The sequence below is a fragment of the Thalia democratica genome, chromosome 5 (assembly GCF_965202585.1).
Source record: "Thalia democratica chromosome 5, ktThaDemo2.hap1.1, whole genome shotgun sequence".
In the NCBI taxonomy this organism is placed as follows: domain Eukaryota; kingdom Metazoa; phylum Chordata; class Thaliacea; order Salpida; family Salpidae; genus Thalia; species Thalia democratica.
The window spans coordinates 42,752,369-42,768,904 of NC_139169.1; the positions used below are offsets into that span (position 1 = coordinate 42,752,369).

General features: G+C 25.2%; 1 protein-coding gene across 2 annotated transcripts; it reads left to right on the forward strand.

The window, feature by feature from the left end:
- LOC145835783 (solute carrier family 22 member 3-like) lies at positions 1-16,382 on the forward strand. Of its 2 annotated transcripts, none has more exons than XM_082943500.1 (11): positions 1-332; positions 779-867; positions 2,265-2,501; positions 3,904-4,058; positions 4,567-4,738; positions 5,678-5,810; positions 6,772-7,067; positions 7,596-7,675; positions 9,225-9,333; positions 14,914-15,044; positions 15,769-16,382. In XM_082943500.1, exons 1-11 carry the CDS (start codon positions 90-92, stop codon positions 15,915-15,917), a joined length of 1,794 nt encoding a protein of 597 aa, XP_082799626.1. In that variant the 5' UTR covers positions 1-89; the 3' UTR covers positions 15,918-16,382. The 2 variants fall into 2 exon arrangements, with proteins under 2 accessions (XP_082799626.1, XP_082799627.1); XM_082943501.1 differs by having other exon boundaries at positions 218-332; positions 2,273-2,501.
- Positions 16,383-16,536: the final 154 nt, after the last annotated feature.

Here is a 16,536-nt window from a genome sequence, read left to right on the forward strand (position 1 = left end):
TAGCAATATCTAACTAATAAATAAACAAGAAATACATTTTAGTTAAAAAACTTTTTTTAAAGCAAAAAAGTTCAAAGCAAAATTTTGCAATGACTGAAGAAAAAACAACAGCATTAAGTTTGGTTTCAAAAGACACCACTTTTGATGTGAATAACTTTGACAAGATACTGAAAGCAATGGGAACAAAGGGCAGGTATTTCATGTTGAACAAATTTCTGTTTTTCTTCATTATTACTCTAGCAGCAATGAACATTGGGTCATCATCTTTCACTGAAGTTAAGCATGAATACGTTTGTTCAGTGCCTAAAGCTGTTGTAGAAAATATTACCAAGGTAGTTTTTTGTATAACTTATTCTATTTCACCATATAATTTTTGTATGTGTTTATTACTTTGCGTTTATCTCTATACTTTTAAGAAAAAACCTACTTAAAGAATAAGTTTTAAGAATATTTTATAGCAGTGAATATCTAGTATTTATCAAAAACTTACGTTTAGTTATTGTTGTTGACAACAAACCTTAATTAATTAAATCTAATTTTTCTTTAAAGCACAAAAAAAAATTAAATTGTCTATACAGTCTGATAAACAATATTGTAATTTTATTTGTAAAGTTATATTTTGTGCTTTAAAATCATTAAATGTGAATAATATTTTATCATGGAAAAATACTTTTTATTTTGTTTAAGTAAAACAGGTTTAAATTATTTAGATTTTCTTTAAATGGAAGATTATAAGTCAAGAATTTTTTATGGCAATATTTTCTTAATTTTTAAACAGAGTTGTAATATAACAAAGAAAATTCAAAAATTGACAAACAAGTTTTTCCCATATGTTGGCAACTCTTCAAAGGTTTCAAAATGTAGCAGGTAATCACCATTTATCTAGTTTAGGAGAGCTTTGATATAATTGTATGCTAAGTACTTATTTAAAATTTTATAATTATATACACTTTTATTAGATACTTTCTTAATGTTTATTTATGAATTTAGAGTTATTTAAGTTTATGAATTTAAATTAATAGTTTTTGTTGTAAAATATTTTGTTAAACATAAATATACTTTTAAAATGATTTATAGTAAGTTGAAAGTTGTAAAATTAACATAAATAAGTAGATCAAACCAAGTCACATAATTTCTTCCTTAAAAGTTAAATATCACACATTTACAGTATAAATAAACTTGTTTTACATATATACTTACTTGTTTTAAATAAACTTAGTTTTGATATATGGAAGTTACTTTTTAGTAAATAAAAATATTAATAGCTCATATAATAAATATATATTTAAATTTAAGATTTTTTTTTACAAATTTGACTTTTTTAAGGTTCTTTGAATTTATTTTAAAAGTTGTATTGTCAAGATTTATTTTTGAAAGTTGTTGATATTTAGTATATATAATGTTTTGTTTATTGAGTATATATTATATTTTAATTTATGAGCAGCGTTTTGCTACTCATAAATTTTGTACAGCTTGATGGTGTCTTTAAAAGATTGACATACAATTAAAAAGCATGCAAAGTTATATTTTAACATTTTAGATATTTTTACAATACACATATTTTTTTAATATGCTGTAAGTCAATAAAGTATTGTGTGCAAATACAGTTGTTTGATTTCTAATGAGATATGGTGGTTTGGATCTCTTGGATTTAACACATTAAAATGTTGTTTGCTATATTACTGTATTTTGTAATTTTTATATTATTTTTAAGAGTTTTGACTCGTTGTGGTAATACAAATGTTAACCATTACATTATATTACTTCATAAACAGTGTAAAGCATTTTGAAATAGTAAATAATCAAAAACTAAAATTAGTGTGATTATTAAACTATTTATAATTTGAACTAGGGTTTCCCCAACTTATTTTCATAATCACTAAGTTGGCAGATATTAAAAAAGTTATAGCACTTTTGTTAGATATCACCTTTTTACTAATTAGATACAGTTTTTATTTTTTCGCCCCTAAAGTTTTTATTGCCCCCTGCTAGCTAAAGTCCCCCCCCCCCCCCCAAAGGGTGATATCATACATTTTTTGAAACCCTTCATTAAATTAATAATTACTAATAAGATATTTTTAATATGTTTCAAAATAACCTATAATAGAAAATTTTTAATACTTTGTATATAAACTTAAAAACAAGCTATTGAGGTATCCAATAATACATAATTGATTTTTTGCTTTATTGTTTACTTAGTGTATAAGTTAAACATTTTTGGAATTCAAAAGATGTATTTAGTACAAGAAGTTACAAATATTTAGATACACAGATGCCTCATTAGAAGCAGTTCCTTGTGTATACTGGAGTTTTGAAAATGCGACTAACTCAGATCTACCAACACAGCCATGTACATCATGGGACTTTGAAGCCGGTCACTCTACTGTGCAATCAACATTTTCAGTCACTTGTGATGATGAATGGCTGCTTAAGTTACCTGGTTACGCGATAATGCTTGGTGTATTCTTTGGTTCATTTATTTGTGGAATGGCTTCTGACCAGTTAGTCTTTTTAAATGTTGTTTCAAGTTTGAAGTTTTTTCTTTTTTTGAAGAGTTAGTATGGTAAAAACATCTTGGAGACTAAGTTTTTAAAACAAATTTCAATTTAAGTTGTATACATAAAAGTTTTGTTTGTGTAACTATTAATTGACTACTTCTACTATTGAAAAGTTAATAACTAACTTTGTTTATTAAATTGTTACTTTGTTGCTCAAATTATGAGAATTGGTGGTCCTCACACATTTTAATGTCCTGAATATGAAAATTAAATAGGTAATTGTTATCAAAAAATTTTACTGATTTTAATAAATCATTAAAAATTCCTAAAGTTGTTAAAAAAATTCGGTTAATACTCTTGATTTTTATATTTTTATCGAATGGTTGTGTAAATAAAAATTAGTTTTACAGTCATCTATTTATGAAAAAAATACTTTTAGATCATATAATTTTTATTTAGATATTTTTACAAATTTGTATTTTAAAGTGTAATTATTTTTATATTTCCAATTTTTTTTTCTAATTTTAAATAAAACTAAAAGTTAATAAGATCAATAGCTTTTATGTTTAACTTCAAAAAGTCTTATACTGTTCAATTGATAATCATTTATTTCTGATAGATTGCTAAATTGACAAATTATTAACTGATCCTTACTTTTAGTGGTCTTAATATTGTTCATAGAATTTTTTTTAATTTTAAAGTTGGTTAAAATAACCTCTGCTAGTTTTTTATTAAAATCTTTTTAAAATAATTTGCAGAGCTGTGTTATTTTAGTTTCCAGAGGCAGTATATTACAAACACAATGGTTTTTTTAATTTTTAACTAATACACAGAAGTTATTTATGCATTTTTAAAATAAATGGTAGATTAGTAAAATAGTGTTTTTAAGTATAGTTCAAGGGTTTTTATTCCTTAAGGTGCCTTAGTTTTATAATTACACTACAAAAAGGGTAGACAAAGTGAAGGTTGAAATCCTTGAATAAATCCAAAAATTCAGAATTTACTAAATAATAGCTTAATTATTCAAATTATGAAGTAGTAATTATTTTTGTTTAAGTTGTTAAGGTAATCGTCATTTTAACTATGATTTTTAAAAATAAGACAATTTAAAAATAAGTAGTTTGATATTATTAAGATTCTATAATTTGTTAATCTACTCAATGTTTGTGTGTAAGTATCTGCTTTTGTGTAATAATTTTTTAATTCAAGTTTAAGTTTTTTATTTTTTATTTGTGACTCGAACTGCTTATAAGCATTTACAAAACGAGTATATGCTCTAAGTGATTTAGTTTTATTTATTTAATAACATTACGAAAAGTTGGTAGCTTTTGTAAATAAATAGGATTATTTTTTATAAAGTACCTTAAAAAATAATCACTTAATAATATATACCTATATCGTGCAGTTATGGACGGGCGGCTACATTTGCAGTGAATTCAGTTTTGATAACATCAACAACAATCTTATCAGCTTTCATCAACAACTTCTACTTCTATCTGGTCATGAGATTTCTCGTGGGATTCAGCTTGATCGGCTCTTGCGAATCTGGATATGTTTATAGTTAGCTGTACTTTCTAAATACAGTTAAATAAACTTTTTGTTTTATTTTAACCGTCATAGCCAGTTTTTTAGTAAGAAATTTAGTGCTTAAAAACGAAATAAGCTTCAATTGTGACTATTTTGTTTTATTACTCTTATTTAGTATGGATAATTTTAAACTTGTGTCAATTATATAGCTAACTAAAGTGTTAACCTATGTTTTTAAAGCTTATTTATAGATAATGACTTAGCTTTTATTATAGTATTTAATAATGAGTATACAGTTTTATCACTAGCATATAGATGAGATCTATTTTACTATAGTTTCTCAAGACAAAATTTTGATCACTTTATGTAATTTTTTGAATTTAAAGTCAGTATTCAACAATGACTATACTACTAAAAAGTTTTATAATATTTATGTTAACGTTATTAGCAAAAATTTCACATACATCAACAAAATAATTTTATTACCTGTTTTACTTAATTGACTTTTACAATTACCATTAACAAAATTATTTTCTACTAGCGATGGAAACTACATTGAAAAAGCACCGAGTATTGTTCGGCCAAATCGTGGAGAGCACATTCACTGTTGCATTCATGATTCTTCCTTTGTTAGCATACTTCGTTCGTAACTGGAAGGTTCTGACCACCATAATTTCAGTGGCGCTACTCGCACTAACAATTCCCTGTTATTTGTTAGTTTATCCAGATATTCTAAATTTGATTATTATACGTTTTTATATTTTAAAACATGTAAATATTTTTCTAATTTGAGCTTTTAAAATAACTTTTTTCAAGTTAATCTCAATGAATTTGTTGAGTTCAGATTTAAAAAAATTAAATACCGACGTAGTATTTCTGAATGGTTGCGAATTATCTGTTTAAGTAGTTAAAACATCAACATCGTAATTTTTTTAATTAGTTGCTAGTACATTTCTTTAAAGTATAGTATTAAGAATTTCTAAACTTACTAAAATACGTTTTTTTAGCAAATATGTTGTAAAATTTTGGATAATCTTTTTTTATCATCATAACTGTTATAATTTGGACCTTTTGGTACTTTTTATTTTGAGAAAAGTTCTTTATTTACCCCAAAGATTTTTAATTGTTATGAAACTGATTTTAGCAGCTATGCCAGAATAATAAGTTAAATGTTTTATTTAGATTTACAAATACAGTAAACCATTAAAAAAGTAGTTTTTAAAATTTATTTACATAATCAATGAAAACTCTGTTTAGTACAATGCCGTTAAATTAAAAAAACATTTTTATTTAAATACTTTAAGAAGTGTGTCTAACTTTCATTAAAAAAATAAATGAAGTTAATTAAAAACACCATTATAATTTTCAAGTAGTGAATTGATCAGTATTTTTAAACAAAATTAATAAGCACCTCAACAACTTATGTTATTTGCTTGAATTTTCAATAAATCTTCTCTTGCAAACGTCTTAACATTTCAAAATATGAGAATATTTGTTTAAGTCTTAAGTTTTTATTAACTTAACAAAGAATTTGTTACATGCTTTGAAGATAATCTTGCAAAGCATTGAAATAAGTAGATAGTTGTACCATATAATCTTAATTATATGATAATTTTCGACTTATCGCATTCTTAACATTGTTTTGTCTGCAGTTTGACTTATGAGTCTCCAAGGTGGCTTTTTACAAAAGGGAAACATTCAGCAGCTAAAGAGGCTCTAGTAAAAATTTCAAAGTTCAATAAGTCAAAAGTGGACTTTAACGAAGTACAAATTTTATCTGCAATAGTGAGTCTTTTCAAAAATCATAATTTTAACACACTGAAAACGTAAAAAGTTAAAAGTGTTTTGGCTTTTTGATGCTCCAATGTGAATAATTATGAAAAGTGAATAAAAACAATAAAACATGATTATTCTGTAGTATATCATTTATTATATTATCACATTCTGTAAAAGAATTTGATATTATAAAGTATCTACAATCTTTTTTTCCTAACTCAGTTATGTATTACGAAAATAGTTTAATTCTCAGTGAGATATCTTTGTTAAACATCATTTTAAATTTTTTTTTTCTAATTAGTAAAATATTAAATTAAAAGGAGCATCACTTAAAAATGGTAAAATTTTTATTATCAAAACTTTTACGATTTGTATATTTTGCATTTCAATTTACTCACACAGTCTTTTTTATTTTACGTTAACTTTTTTAAATAGATAAAATTAAACTATTTTCTTTGTTCTAAAACCAATTGTGTTTGACAACCAAACTTTAATAGAATAAATACGCAGTTTTTTATTTCATTGTAAATTTTACATAGGATTAGTCAACTGTTATCTGAGTACTAAAAATTAATATTTTAAATTATTTCTAACCTTACAGTATTTACTCCCACTTGCTAAAGTAATTGATAGCTAGTACTCAGTTGAACTTGTTTTTACAGTTATAAAAAAATCTTAATTAACTTTTAATTACTAAACAACATAGTACCCGTAAATATTTAAAAGTTTACTTTATTTAATTTTTTTTATCAATTTATTCTTTATTAATTTAATGAACAGGTTATTTATTATTTTATATAAAATTGAGTTCTAACCATTTTTATGCGTTTATATATATAGAATTATTCTTTTAATTTAATTTTTTTGCTAACTTTTATTAAAGTAAAAGGTTCTAAGTAATTGCAGCTTTTTATGTTTTATTAAGTATGTAAATATTCATTCCTTTATTGCATTATACGACGTCATACAGCCTTTACAAAACGACTCATTGCGCACAAAAGGAGGAAGTTCTCCGCAAGGCGAGCAAGAGAACCTTCAGGTGCACAACAAGCCGAACAGCAAGGAAACGACCGGCACCATTTTCAAGACACCATTCATGCGCAACACGACCATTTTTCTCTGCTACAATTGGTTCGCGTGCACGTGCAGTTACTACGGGCTGACGTTGAGCTCGACACGGTTGAACGAGTCGCCGTACATCAGCTTCTTCCTGCAGGCATTGGTGGAAGTTCCCGCCAATTTCGGCGCTATTCCGCTCATGAGTAGGTGGGAAATATTGTTTGAATTTCTTTATGTGGACTATGTACTAAAATACTATACAGTGTAGTTTTGAAGGTTAAGATTTTTAACACTGGTTGTTTGGAAGATGTTTTAGTTTTTAATATACTGATTGTTGTACAGTTACAAAATCAATCATAAATGTAATGCAGTCAAACTCGAATATATTCAGTTAAGTACTTATTTTAAATTCGTATTTAAAAAAAGTGCTTCGTCGATTTTAGACACAATTTCAGGTATTTAGGTTATTTCGATTGAAAGTTTGATTGATAAGCTTAGTCAGGTTAAGTTAATATTATATTTTGATAGATTTTTATACTCAAGATTTTTTAACTCTTATTCGTTTAACTCTAACTTTTTGAATAAAAATAAAATTAATCTAATTAAGTGGACCAGTCAAATTTACAAACAGAATTTCTCAAATATGCTGGTCTCTGAATCAATCCAAACTGCTTGCTTATTGTTTATCATAATAGGAAAATAACCGAATAAAAAACTTATTTGATAAATAAACAGATATGGAAGAAGAACTACAATATCCGCTGCAAATTTTGTCAGTGGATTAAGTCTCATTTTGTTCATGTTTTCTCCAAAAAGTTTGTGATGTTTATTCTTTTCATTTATATAATACAATGAATAATTTTCATTGAGCAGTTTTAGACAATGAATTTATTATATATTTTGTTGATTAAGCTAGAATTATTGAACTAAACTTTTAACACGTAAGAGAATTTAGATAATCGATCACGTTTCTTACTTTTACAATTTCTTTAGTTTACTTGTTAAGTTTTAATAGAGTTTAAGTAAGTTTGATTAACTCTCACAACTAGTTTTGAATTTTCTTTTTTTTTTGTTTCGTAACTTAAAAAAGGTTATACTATAATACACTTTGTACACGGATATAATATTTTTTTACTTTAAGTAGGATGAATTTAGCAATTTTAAAATCCTTTATAACTTTGTTTATACTTTTTTAATTACTGACAGCTAGGTTGCAATCACAATTTAAAGTATAAACATTTAAGTACTTTTGTTATTTTGAAATAAAAAAACAAGTTTATAAGCATTTTATTCAAAAAGTTTACAACAACAGTAAAAATTAAAAAACTATATTTTTGATAAAAAATCTTGTTTTTGTATTTCATTATATACACCTTTACAGTATCTTAAATGAAAGAATTTTTTGAAAAGCCGAAAGTTTTAATCAGTTTTGGATTGTGACATATAAAACTATATCTTCAAACATTACTACTAGGCAAAAAGTTTTTTGTTTCAAGCTAACAGTTTAACGCTATAAGTAAATTTAACCACTTCTTTGTAACATACTTTTTTGATTTGTATTAATAATTAGCCACTACAAAAATACTTTTGCTTCAGACAACAAAATTTTTTAAGTCTAAACAAAAATATGATGTATTATTGAATTAAGGGCATAGGGGGAAGGGGGTCCACCTTGATTTTTACAAGTTGATGTTATTTTATAGAGTTTTATCTGAGCTATCAGACACTTTTAACCGCTTGAAAAATTTCAAAGTATTTTTTGAGATATGAGCGGTCAAAGTCGGTGAACTTAATAGGTTTCTAATGGAAGGCGCAAACTAAAAATGCGAAAAAAGACCATTTCACTAAAAATATATCTCCTCCTTCATTTTTTAAGCAATTTTCTTCAAATTTTTACAGAAAGTGTATTATTAAATTTTAAAAAGCTTAAATGCAGGAATTTTTTTTATTTTGAAAAATAAAATTTTTATTAAAAAAAAACCACCTATTATTTTTGTTTATTTTATCTAAAATGTTCATTTTTTAATATTTAAAAATTCCAACATTCAAAGTCTTCTAAATTACAAAAGTAACGTTTCCTAAAAGTTTGAGGTCTCTAGCTCAAAAAATGAAGGAGAAGATAGATTTTTAGTGATTTTTTCAAATTTCCAAGAAAATTGACATTGAAAAATTTGCAGTCCATACGTTTGTATCAGAAACTTTTTATAAAAATTACAATATCTCAAAAGTTAAAATATATTTTTTAATTCTATAAAAACTAGCTTGTAGTTTGTACTTTAAGCTTTCATATAAGATACAATGTTATTTTTAGTAAAAAAAAAATTTTTACTTGTTTAAGTTAGAAAAGTGATGGTTATTTAACAGACTACAAATGGTTGGAACTGATTTTGTTTTTGTTGGGAAAGTTCGGAGTCACTGCAGTTTTTAGCTGCATATACTTGTACACGTCTGAACTGTACCCTACATTGCTCAGGTAAATTGTTACTTACTTGAATTTTTCATGTAAGTAAGTTTATAGTAATTTATAATTTGGTTTATAAATTTCTACATTATGAGGTGAAAATTACTTAAAAACGCAGAAAACCCTAATCGTAAAAGATATTATTAAAAAAATTAGGTTGATAAAAAAAGTAAAATATCTTATAAAAAAGTATTTTGAAACATTAAAGAAAATGTGTATTTTGTAAATTAAGTTAAAATTATGCAATTTATTTTGTAAAAAAACGACTTAATTGTGATTTTATTTTTTATACTTGTAACCAGTGGCGTCGCGTGGTATTTTTCTTAGGTGGTGCAGAAAATTAAAATTGTCAAGTTTCCCGTGCTCAAGTTGCCGGTGCTGGAGTTGCCTCTGCTCTGCTTGTCTTTGTTTTCATTTTTTGTTAACTATCGCTTGTGGAATGATACTTAAACCTATAGTGTTTTGGAGAATTTTCAACTTAGTTTACTTACCGCAAGTTATTGATTTTGCGGTAATTCTCGAAGAAATTTTGCTTTACTAATTTCCTTTGCGGCAAGCAGCTAAGAGTTTGCGGCAGTGTAGTGAGAATAATGGTCGTTGTCTAAATTGGAGTTTTATAAGATGTTTTATTCTAAAAAATGAATAAAACGTTATAAATACTTAATTTTTTATTACATAAAATTAAGGTGGTACAGTTGCAGCAAGGCAACACCCCACGCGACGCCCCTGCTTGTAATTACTTTTATTTATCATAACGTTTAAAAAACATGTCTGAAACTTTTGAAATGTCTGAAAGTATTTTAACAGGGTTGCAAAAAAACCTGTAACTTTTAAACAACTTTTACAGGTAAAATAACAAAAATAAAAATAAAATGAAAAATCTATCATATACAAAAATATGTTTGTACTTTTTAGAATTTTTACTATAAAATACTTTTAAAACAAATTTGAAATAACATTACAGTATCTATTCAGTATTTTATACCATTTAAGACCTCAAATTCAATCTTAATACTAAAAAACTTGTACTTTTAAAAACCTGGAAGAAATTTAGAAAACCTGTAATAAAAAGATAAAAAAACCTGTATAGACTATAGTTGTCTTTTTTTCTGAGTAAGTTTATTTTTAATTTTGGTAGCTTTTTATCATAGTGATAAGAATAATTTTCTCTTAATAAAAGTAGTTTATCTAAATACCTGCTACTGATATATTTGACTCCAGTTTAAATAATGTCTGCTTAAAGTAACTTGTTAAGTTGTAAAGAGTATTTTTTAAATGAAATAAGTAAAGATTAAAAAATAAACCAAAAAATATGATTTCAATTAAAACTATTATTAAGAAAATTAGAAGTTAGTTTACCTTATGCTTTTTTAATGTTTCGTATCTACAACTTTGTGTTAATGTAAAAATTACAATTTGTTAAACTCTTTCGCTTTCAATTTCAAAAAGTTTTTCTGAATGTTTTGTAATTAAGTACAATCAACAAATAATCTTAAAGTAATATGAAAACACATAACTTTGAAAAAAAACAAATTTTGATGTTGATATAATTTTTTTACAATATTAGACGTATTAATCAAACCAGTGTATTCCGTTTTTGTTTTGAGACTTAAGTTTTTGAAAATATCTAATAAAAAAACACTAGTATTTTTTATTCATTGTTAATAAATAGTACCAAAAGCTACTTAAATATTTTCAGATTCCTACTGATAATCATCTTAATTCGTTATAAAGTAAAAGTCTTTAAGTTTTTAATTAACAAAATATTTAACTTGAATATTATTTTATATTTTAGACAAAATAAAGCAGATCTTAACTTGTGTGCTAATTATGATAAGAATTTATTACTTAATTTTATTGAAATTTATACGGATTAAAGTTAAGATTTTTATGTATTTATATTCCTCCAAATCTTTCTAAATCTATAAAGATTGTATCAAACATGATTGACCTTATTAAACATTTCACACCAAAAAAATTTTCTTTCTATATTATTGGTGACTTTAATTTTCCCAATATTGATTGGAGTATTCCGAGCTCAACTTTCAATGAATGTAATAAAATTTTTATTAAGTTTTGTTCAGAAAATTATTTAACTCAAATTATTGATTCACCTACACATAAAGACGGCGGTATTCTTGATTTAGTGCTTTGTAATTGCATGGGGTTGGATAGAATTAAATTTCATTCAGTAGATTCACCTTTAACTAATACTAATGACCATTCCCTTATATCTTTTGGCATTAGTGTTAAAAAGAGCATGAAATCAGCTACTGTGACACTTTACCCAGATTTTTCCAGAGCGGATTTTAAGTGTATCAACGAATATTTGTCAAGTATAGATTGGAAATTTATTTATAATAAATCAGATAATTTACAGGAGTTTTATGATAAATTTGTTAACATTATTAATCTTACAATCAAAAAATTTGTACCCTTGAAGAAGAAAAATAGAAAACGTAAGATATATCCTTCTAATTTAAAAAAGCTACTAAAAGAAAAGCAAAAACTATACAAAAAATGCAAGTTAGATCAGCAGATTACTGAAAAATACAAGCTAGTTTCAAAAGCATACGAAAAAGCTGTAAAAAATTTCGACATACAACATGAAAAAAGCTTCTGTCAAAATACTAATTCAAAAAAATTTTATTCTTTTGTAAAATCAAAGCTAAATCTATCACCTTCCTTTCCTCTTTTACTTGATGAAAATAACTTACCATTAATTTCCGACTTTGATAAAGCCTCTTATTTTAACAAATCATTCCAAAAAGTATTTAGTAAAGATTATGAAGATGAACATTTTATACTTATTGATAAGAGTTGTCCTGAAATGCATGATTTTTTTATTAGTAATAATGAAATAATTGAATCTGTAGATCATTTAAAAGATAAAATACTCAGAACAGCAGAAAATATACCTTCGTATTTTTTAAAACGAACAATTAGCTCTCTCATTTTCCCAATCTCGTTAATTTTTAATTGCTCTTTAGCAACATCTTTTATACCAAGGCAATGGAAAATATCTTATATTATACCAATATTCAAAAAAGGAAACAAAAATAATCCATTAAACTATAGACCAATTTCACTAACTAGTAGCTTTTGCAGATCTTTTGAACACATAATTTCACTAAAAATACTTAATCATCTTTTCTTAAATAATCTTATTTCTCCAAAACAATTTGGTTTTCTTCCTAAACGAACTTCATGTATTCAATTATTGGATTGCCTTCATTCATGGTTAGTATCTTTTTTTACCAATAAATCTATCAATGTAATTTATACAGACATTCAGAAAGCGTTTGACTCTGTCTCTCATTTTAAGTTAATTAAAACTTTATCTCAATACAAAATTAATAGAAGTCTAGTTGAATGGTTCAAAGAATTTCTTCAGGAAAGAACACAAAGAGTAGTTATCGGTAACACGTTCTCAGAATCCTTACCAATTTTTAGTGGAGTTCCGCAAGGAGGGGTTATAGGTCCATTGTTATTTATAATTTATATAAATGATATAGCCTTAGAGGTTGACTCTAATAGCAACATTAAGCTTTTTGCAGACGACACAAAAATATTTAGCCAATCTAACTTAGTTTTACAAAAATCTTTAGATAAAATCTACCATTGGTTAAAAGAAAGGAAATTAAACCTAAATCCCAGCAAATGTCATGTTTTGAATATTCGCAAAAGTACACCTATTCCAGCGTTTGATTTTAAAATAAACAATGCAATCTTACCTAAAACTGAGGTATTTAAAGACCTTGGAATTTTTATTTCAGATAATTTAAAATGGAACCATCATATTAACTTTATTTACCGTACTGCATCAATTTTATCTTTTCAAGTTCTAAAAAGCTTTATATCTACGGATTTGGTAATTCTTAAGAAACTGTACCTAGTTTACATCCGTCCTAAGATGGAATACAACACACCTTTATGGTCTCCATATTCTATAAAATACATTAACCAACTAGAATCTATTCAAAGAAAATTTACGAGATTAATCTTTAATCGGTGCAACATTTCATATACGTCTTACATAGACAGACTAACAAAGCTTAATATAAAAACTTTAGAGTACAGAAGACTTGAATTTGATCTAATTACTTTTTTTAAACTGATTAACAATGAAACTACTATTGATTCTCAAACTTTCTTTAAACCTTATGAAAATAATTACTCACTCAGAGGTAATGATAGAAAATATACATGCAAATATCATTTTAACTATGTTGGTTGGCACAAATCTTTTTTCTATCGTTCAGTGAAAATGTGGAACAAACTTCCAAATGAACTAGTATCGTGCAAAAATCTTAAACATTTTCGATTAAACTTAAAAAGATTTGATTTAAATAAAATATTTACCAGTAAAATTTATAAGTGATTAGTTTTGTTCATCTCTTTGCCATTGATTTGGTGTGTGGTATGTAGTTTATTGGTAGTTTAATCTGTAAGCTACACCTTCCCCTTATAGATTTTAGGTACTTTTCAACTTTGATTTTTTGGAAGGGCTGTTGTTAATGTGCTTTGGGCTTTAGATTTTGAAACTATTGGATATTCAGTTGATTCCTAAGCTAGATTTGTGAACTGTTGCTGCCAAATTTTTGAAGTGATTTTTGACTGAATTTGCCGTCATAACGAGTGGCAAGTAGTAGCTAAGATGAATGTTCTTCAAGATGAAGACAGCTTCTGAAGATTTGACAGAAATGCTTGTTACAGGGATTTGTTGCTTTGGAACGTATAATTGGAGATTGGTGACTTTGGATTTGTTGAATATTTTGTTGTGAAAGTTTTAATTTATTCAGTTTTTGCCTTGTATAAGTTTTATTTTTATGTTTATTTAATCACTGTAATTTGTTTTTTCTTTTTATGTTAGTGTCTTTCAGTTTAAGCGGCTTAGGTTTTAATGCCTAGGTCCTTCGTTGAACAATAAACTTAATAATAATAATAATAATAATAATAATTTTATGCAGTTTTCAATTAAACCTTAAAGAGGTATTGTAACTGACAATATATGATTAAAAAATAAAAAAATGTAAAAGATTCTTTTTGCGATTTGAAGATATGTCTTTAGTTGTATAAATTGCTTTAATAAAAGTTAGAAAACTTATAAGCAGTGTGTTGACATGTGTCTTGAAACAACAGATTTTTATCAGCACCGTCTTAGTTACATTTTTTGTATTTTACTCTGAAACCTAGCATTGCGTTTAAGTTGCGTAACTTTTGAGGTTAGATTGGAAAAAACAGCTTTAAAATGTTTTAGTATAGATATTTTTATTAAAGAAAATATTTAAAAGATTGTAAAAAATAATTAAATCAAAACTAAAAGATTTTATACAATTGTAAAAAAAAATTTGAATTACTCTATAATTAATGCTGTATTGTTTTAGTAAAAAATATGTTTAAAAATAAAACTATAATGATATAATTTTTTCAATCTTAAAGTTATAATAACATTTAAAGTTGTTTTGTTTTTGTTGAATTTGACTAACACAATTTTTATTTAGAAACTAAAAGTAAACTAAAGGATGTCTAGTTATTGTAAACAAAATGATATATATATATATATATGTTAATAACAAGCATTTATTACAGAGGAAACGGTATAGGAATTTGTAGCAGTTTTGCACGTATAGGTGGAGTTATTTCAATTGGAATAAACCAGCTTGTGCAATACAACAGAAGTTTACCTTATGTTGTATACGGATTCATGGCCTCACTTGCTGGTATAAGCTTACTTTTAAAATGATAATTTCATATTAATTATTAATTTAGTGCTTTACTTTATATATTTTTTGAGTATAAGAACTTTACTAGTAGAGTTTTTTAAAGAGTAGAAGAAATTCATTTGAAAATTCATTATTTACTACAAGTTTTGACTTTCTACTAGATATTTTTTTAAGAATTCAGTTAGTAATTAAAAAATTGTAAAAAATATTAAGATCAAAATTACCAAAATTCAAAAAATAGTAGCAAATTATTAAACTTTAACAAACCTTTTCATTGCATAAAGATACTAACAAAACTTGAAAAAAAAATTGTAGAAAAAAAAATTTGAAAAATAAGCTATATAAGCCGTAAAATTTATAAATAGTTGATTAAAATTTTATATTATTTGATAAAATTAAAATTTTCTAAGAGAAATTAAAGAAACATTTATAAATGTGTATTGGGTTAAACCTAAATGGTTAGCATTTGTTATGTAGCTGAATTCTTAATAAAATCAAAAAAGTAGTTTGTCATACTTTTTTTCATTTCGTTTAAATTAATTGGGCGGGTATACGAGTTGTATTTTTTGTAAATTAATTGATTTGATGTTTTTAAAAAAAATGTAAGAAAAAAACTGTGCAATATTTGTGATATAGTATAACTTTTGATATCTAAATTTTATAATGGTTAAAACAAAAGTACAATTAATTATGTGTTTAATATTTGTAAAAATTTTTACAGCTTTTACGATACTTTTGTTACCTGAAACAAACAACACAAAATTGCCTGATTCTGTTGAAGAAGCTGAAAAAATTTACCAAACAAAAAGACTCAATTTTTTCACTAAAATTTTCAACAGAAAGCATGCTGAAAGTCACACAAGAGTTTGAGTTTTAAATTACCTATTTAAATTAATTTTTTTTATTTTATTAACTTTGAACTATCTTCAAACCTTATGTGTTTTCAAGTTGTTTTGCTTCAATTTTTACTTTTTTTTAGCATTACTGATAACTATTCTTTAAAACTTTTAACAAAGTATTTACGTATTGCAACGAAAATGTTAGTATAATTTAATGCCATCCCTAGTAAACCTTTCTAATACATAGTGAAGCTTATGTTTCTGCCAAAGTTTTCATGCTCTATTTTTTTTCTTTCTTCTATTAAGGTATTCAGTGTTTTAGTTCGTCCAAACTTCTATCTTCAATGTTTTATGTCCGATCAAAGTTTGAATTTTCTTAGTTTGAATTTTCTTGCCTTATTTATTTTTCATTAATTGTGTCTGTACAAGGTTCTATAGAAGGTCTGTTTAAGTAAGTTGCTTTGCTTTTGTTACCATCAAAATAGTTTTAACTAAGATTGTGTCTGTTTCTTTTTAAATTTGCACTTTTTATTTTAATAAACTTGAGTTTAGATTTTAGATATGAGTAAACATATAAGTTTTAGGTTTAAAAAAAAATGTTTTGTTTTAATGTTTTCTAGAGTTTATATTCGTTTTTAGTTAGTAAAGGA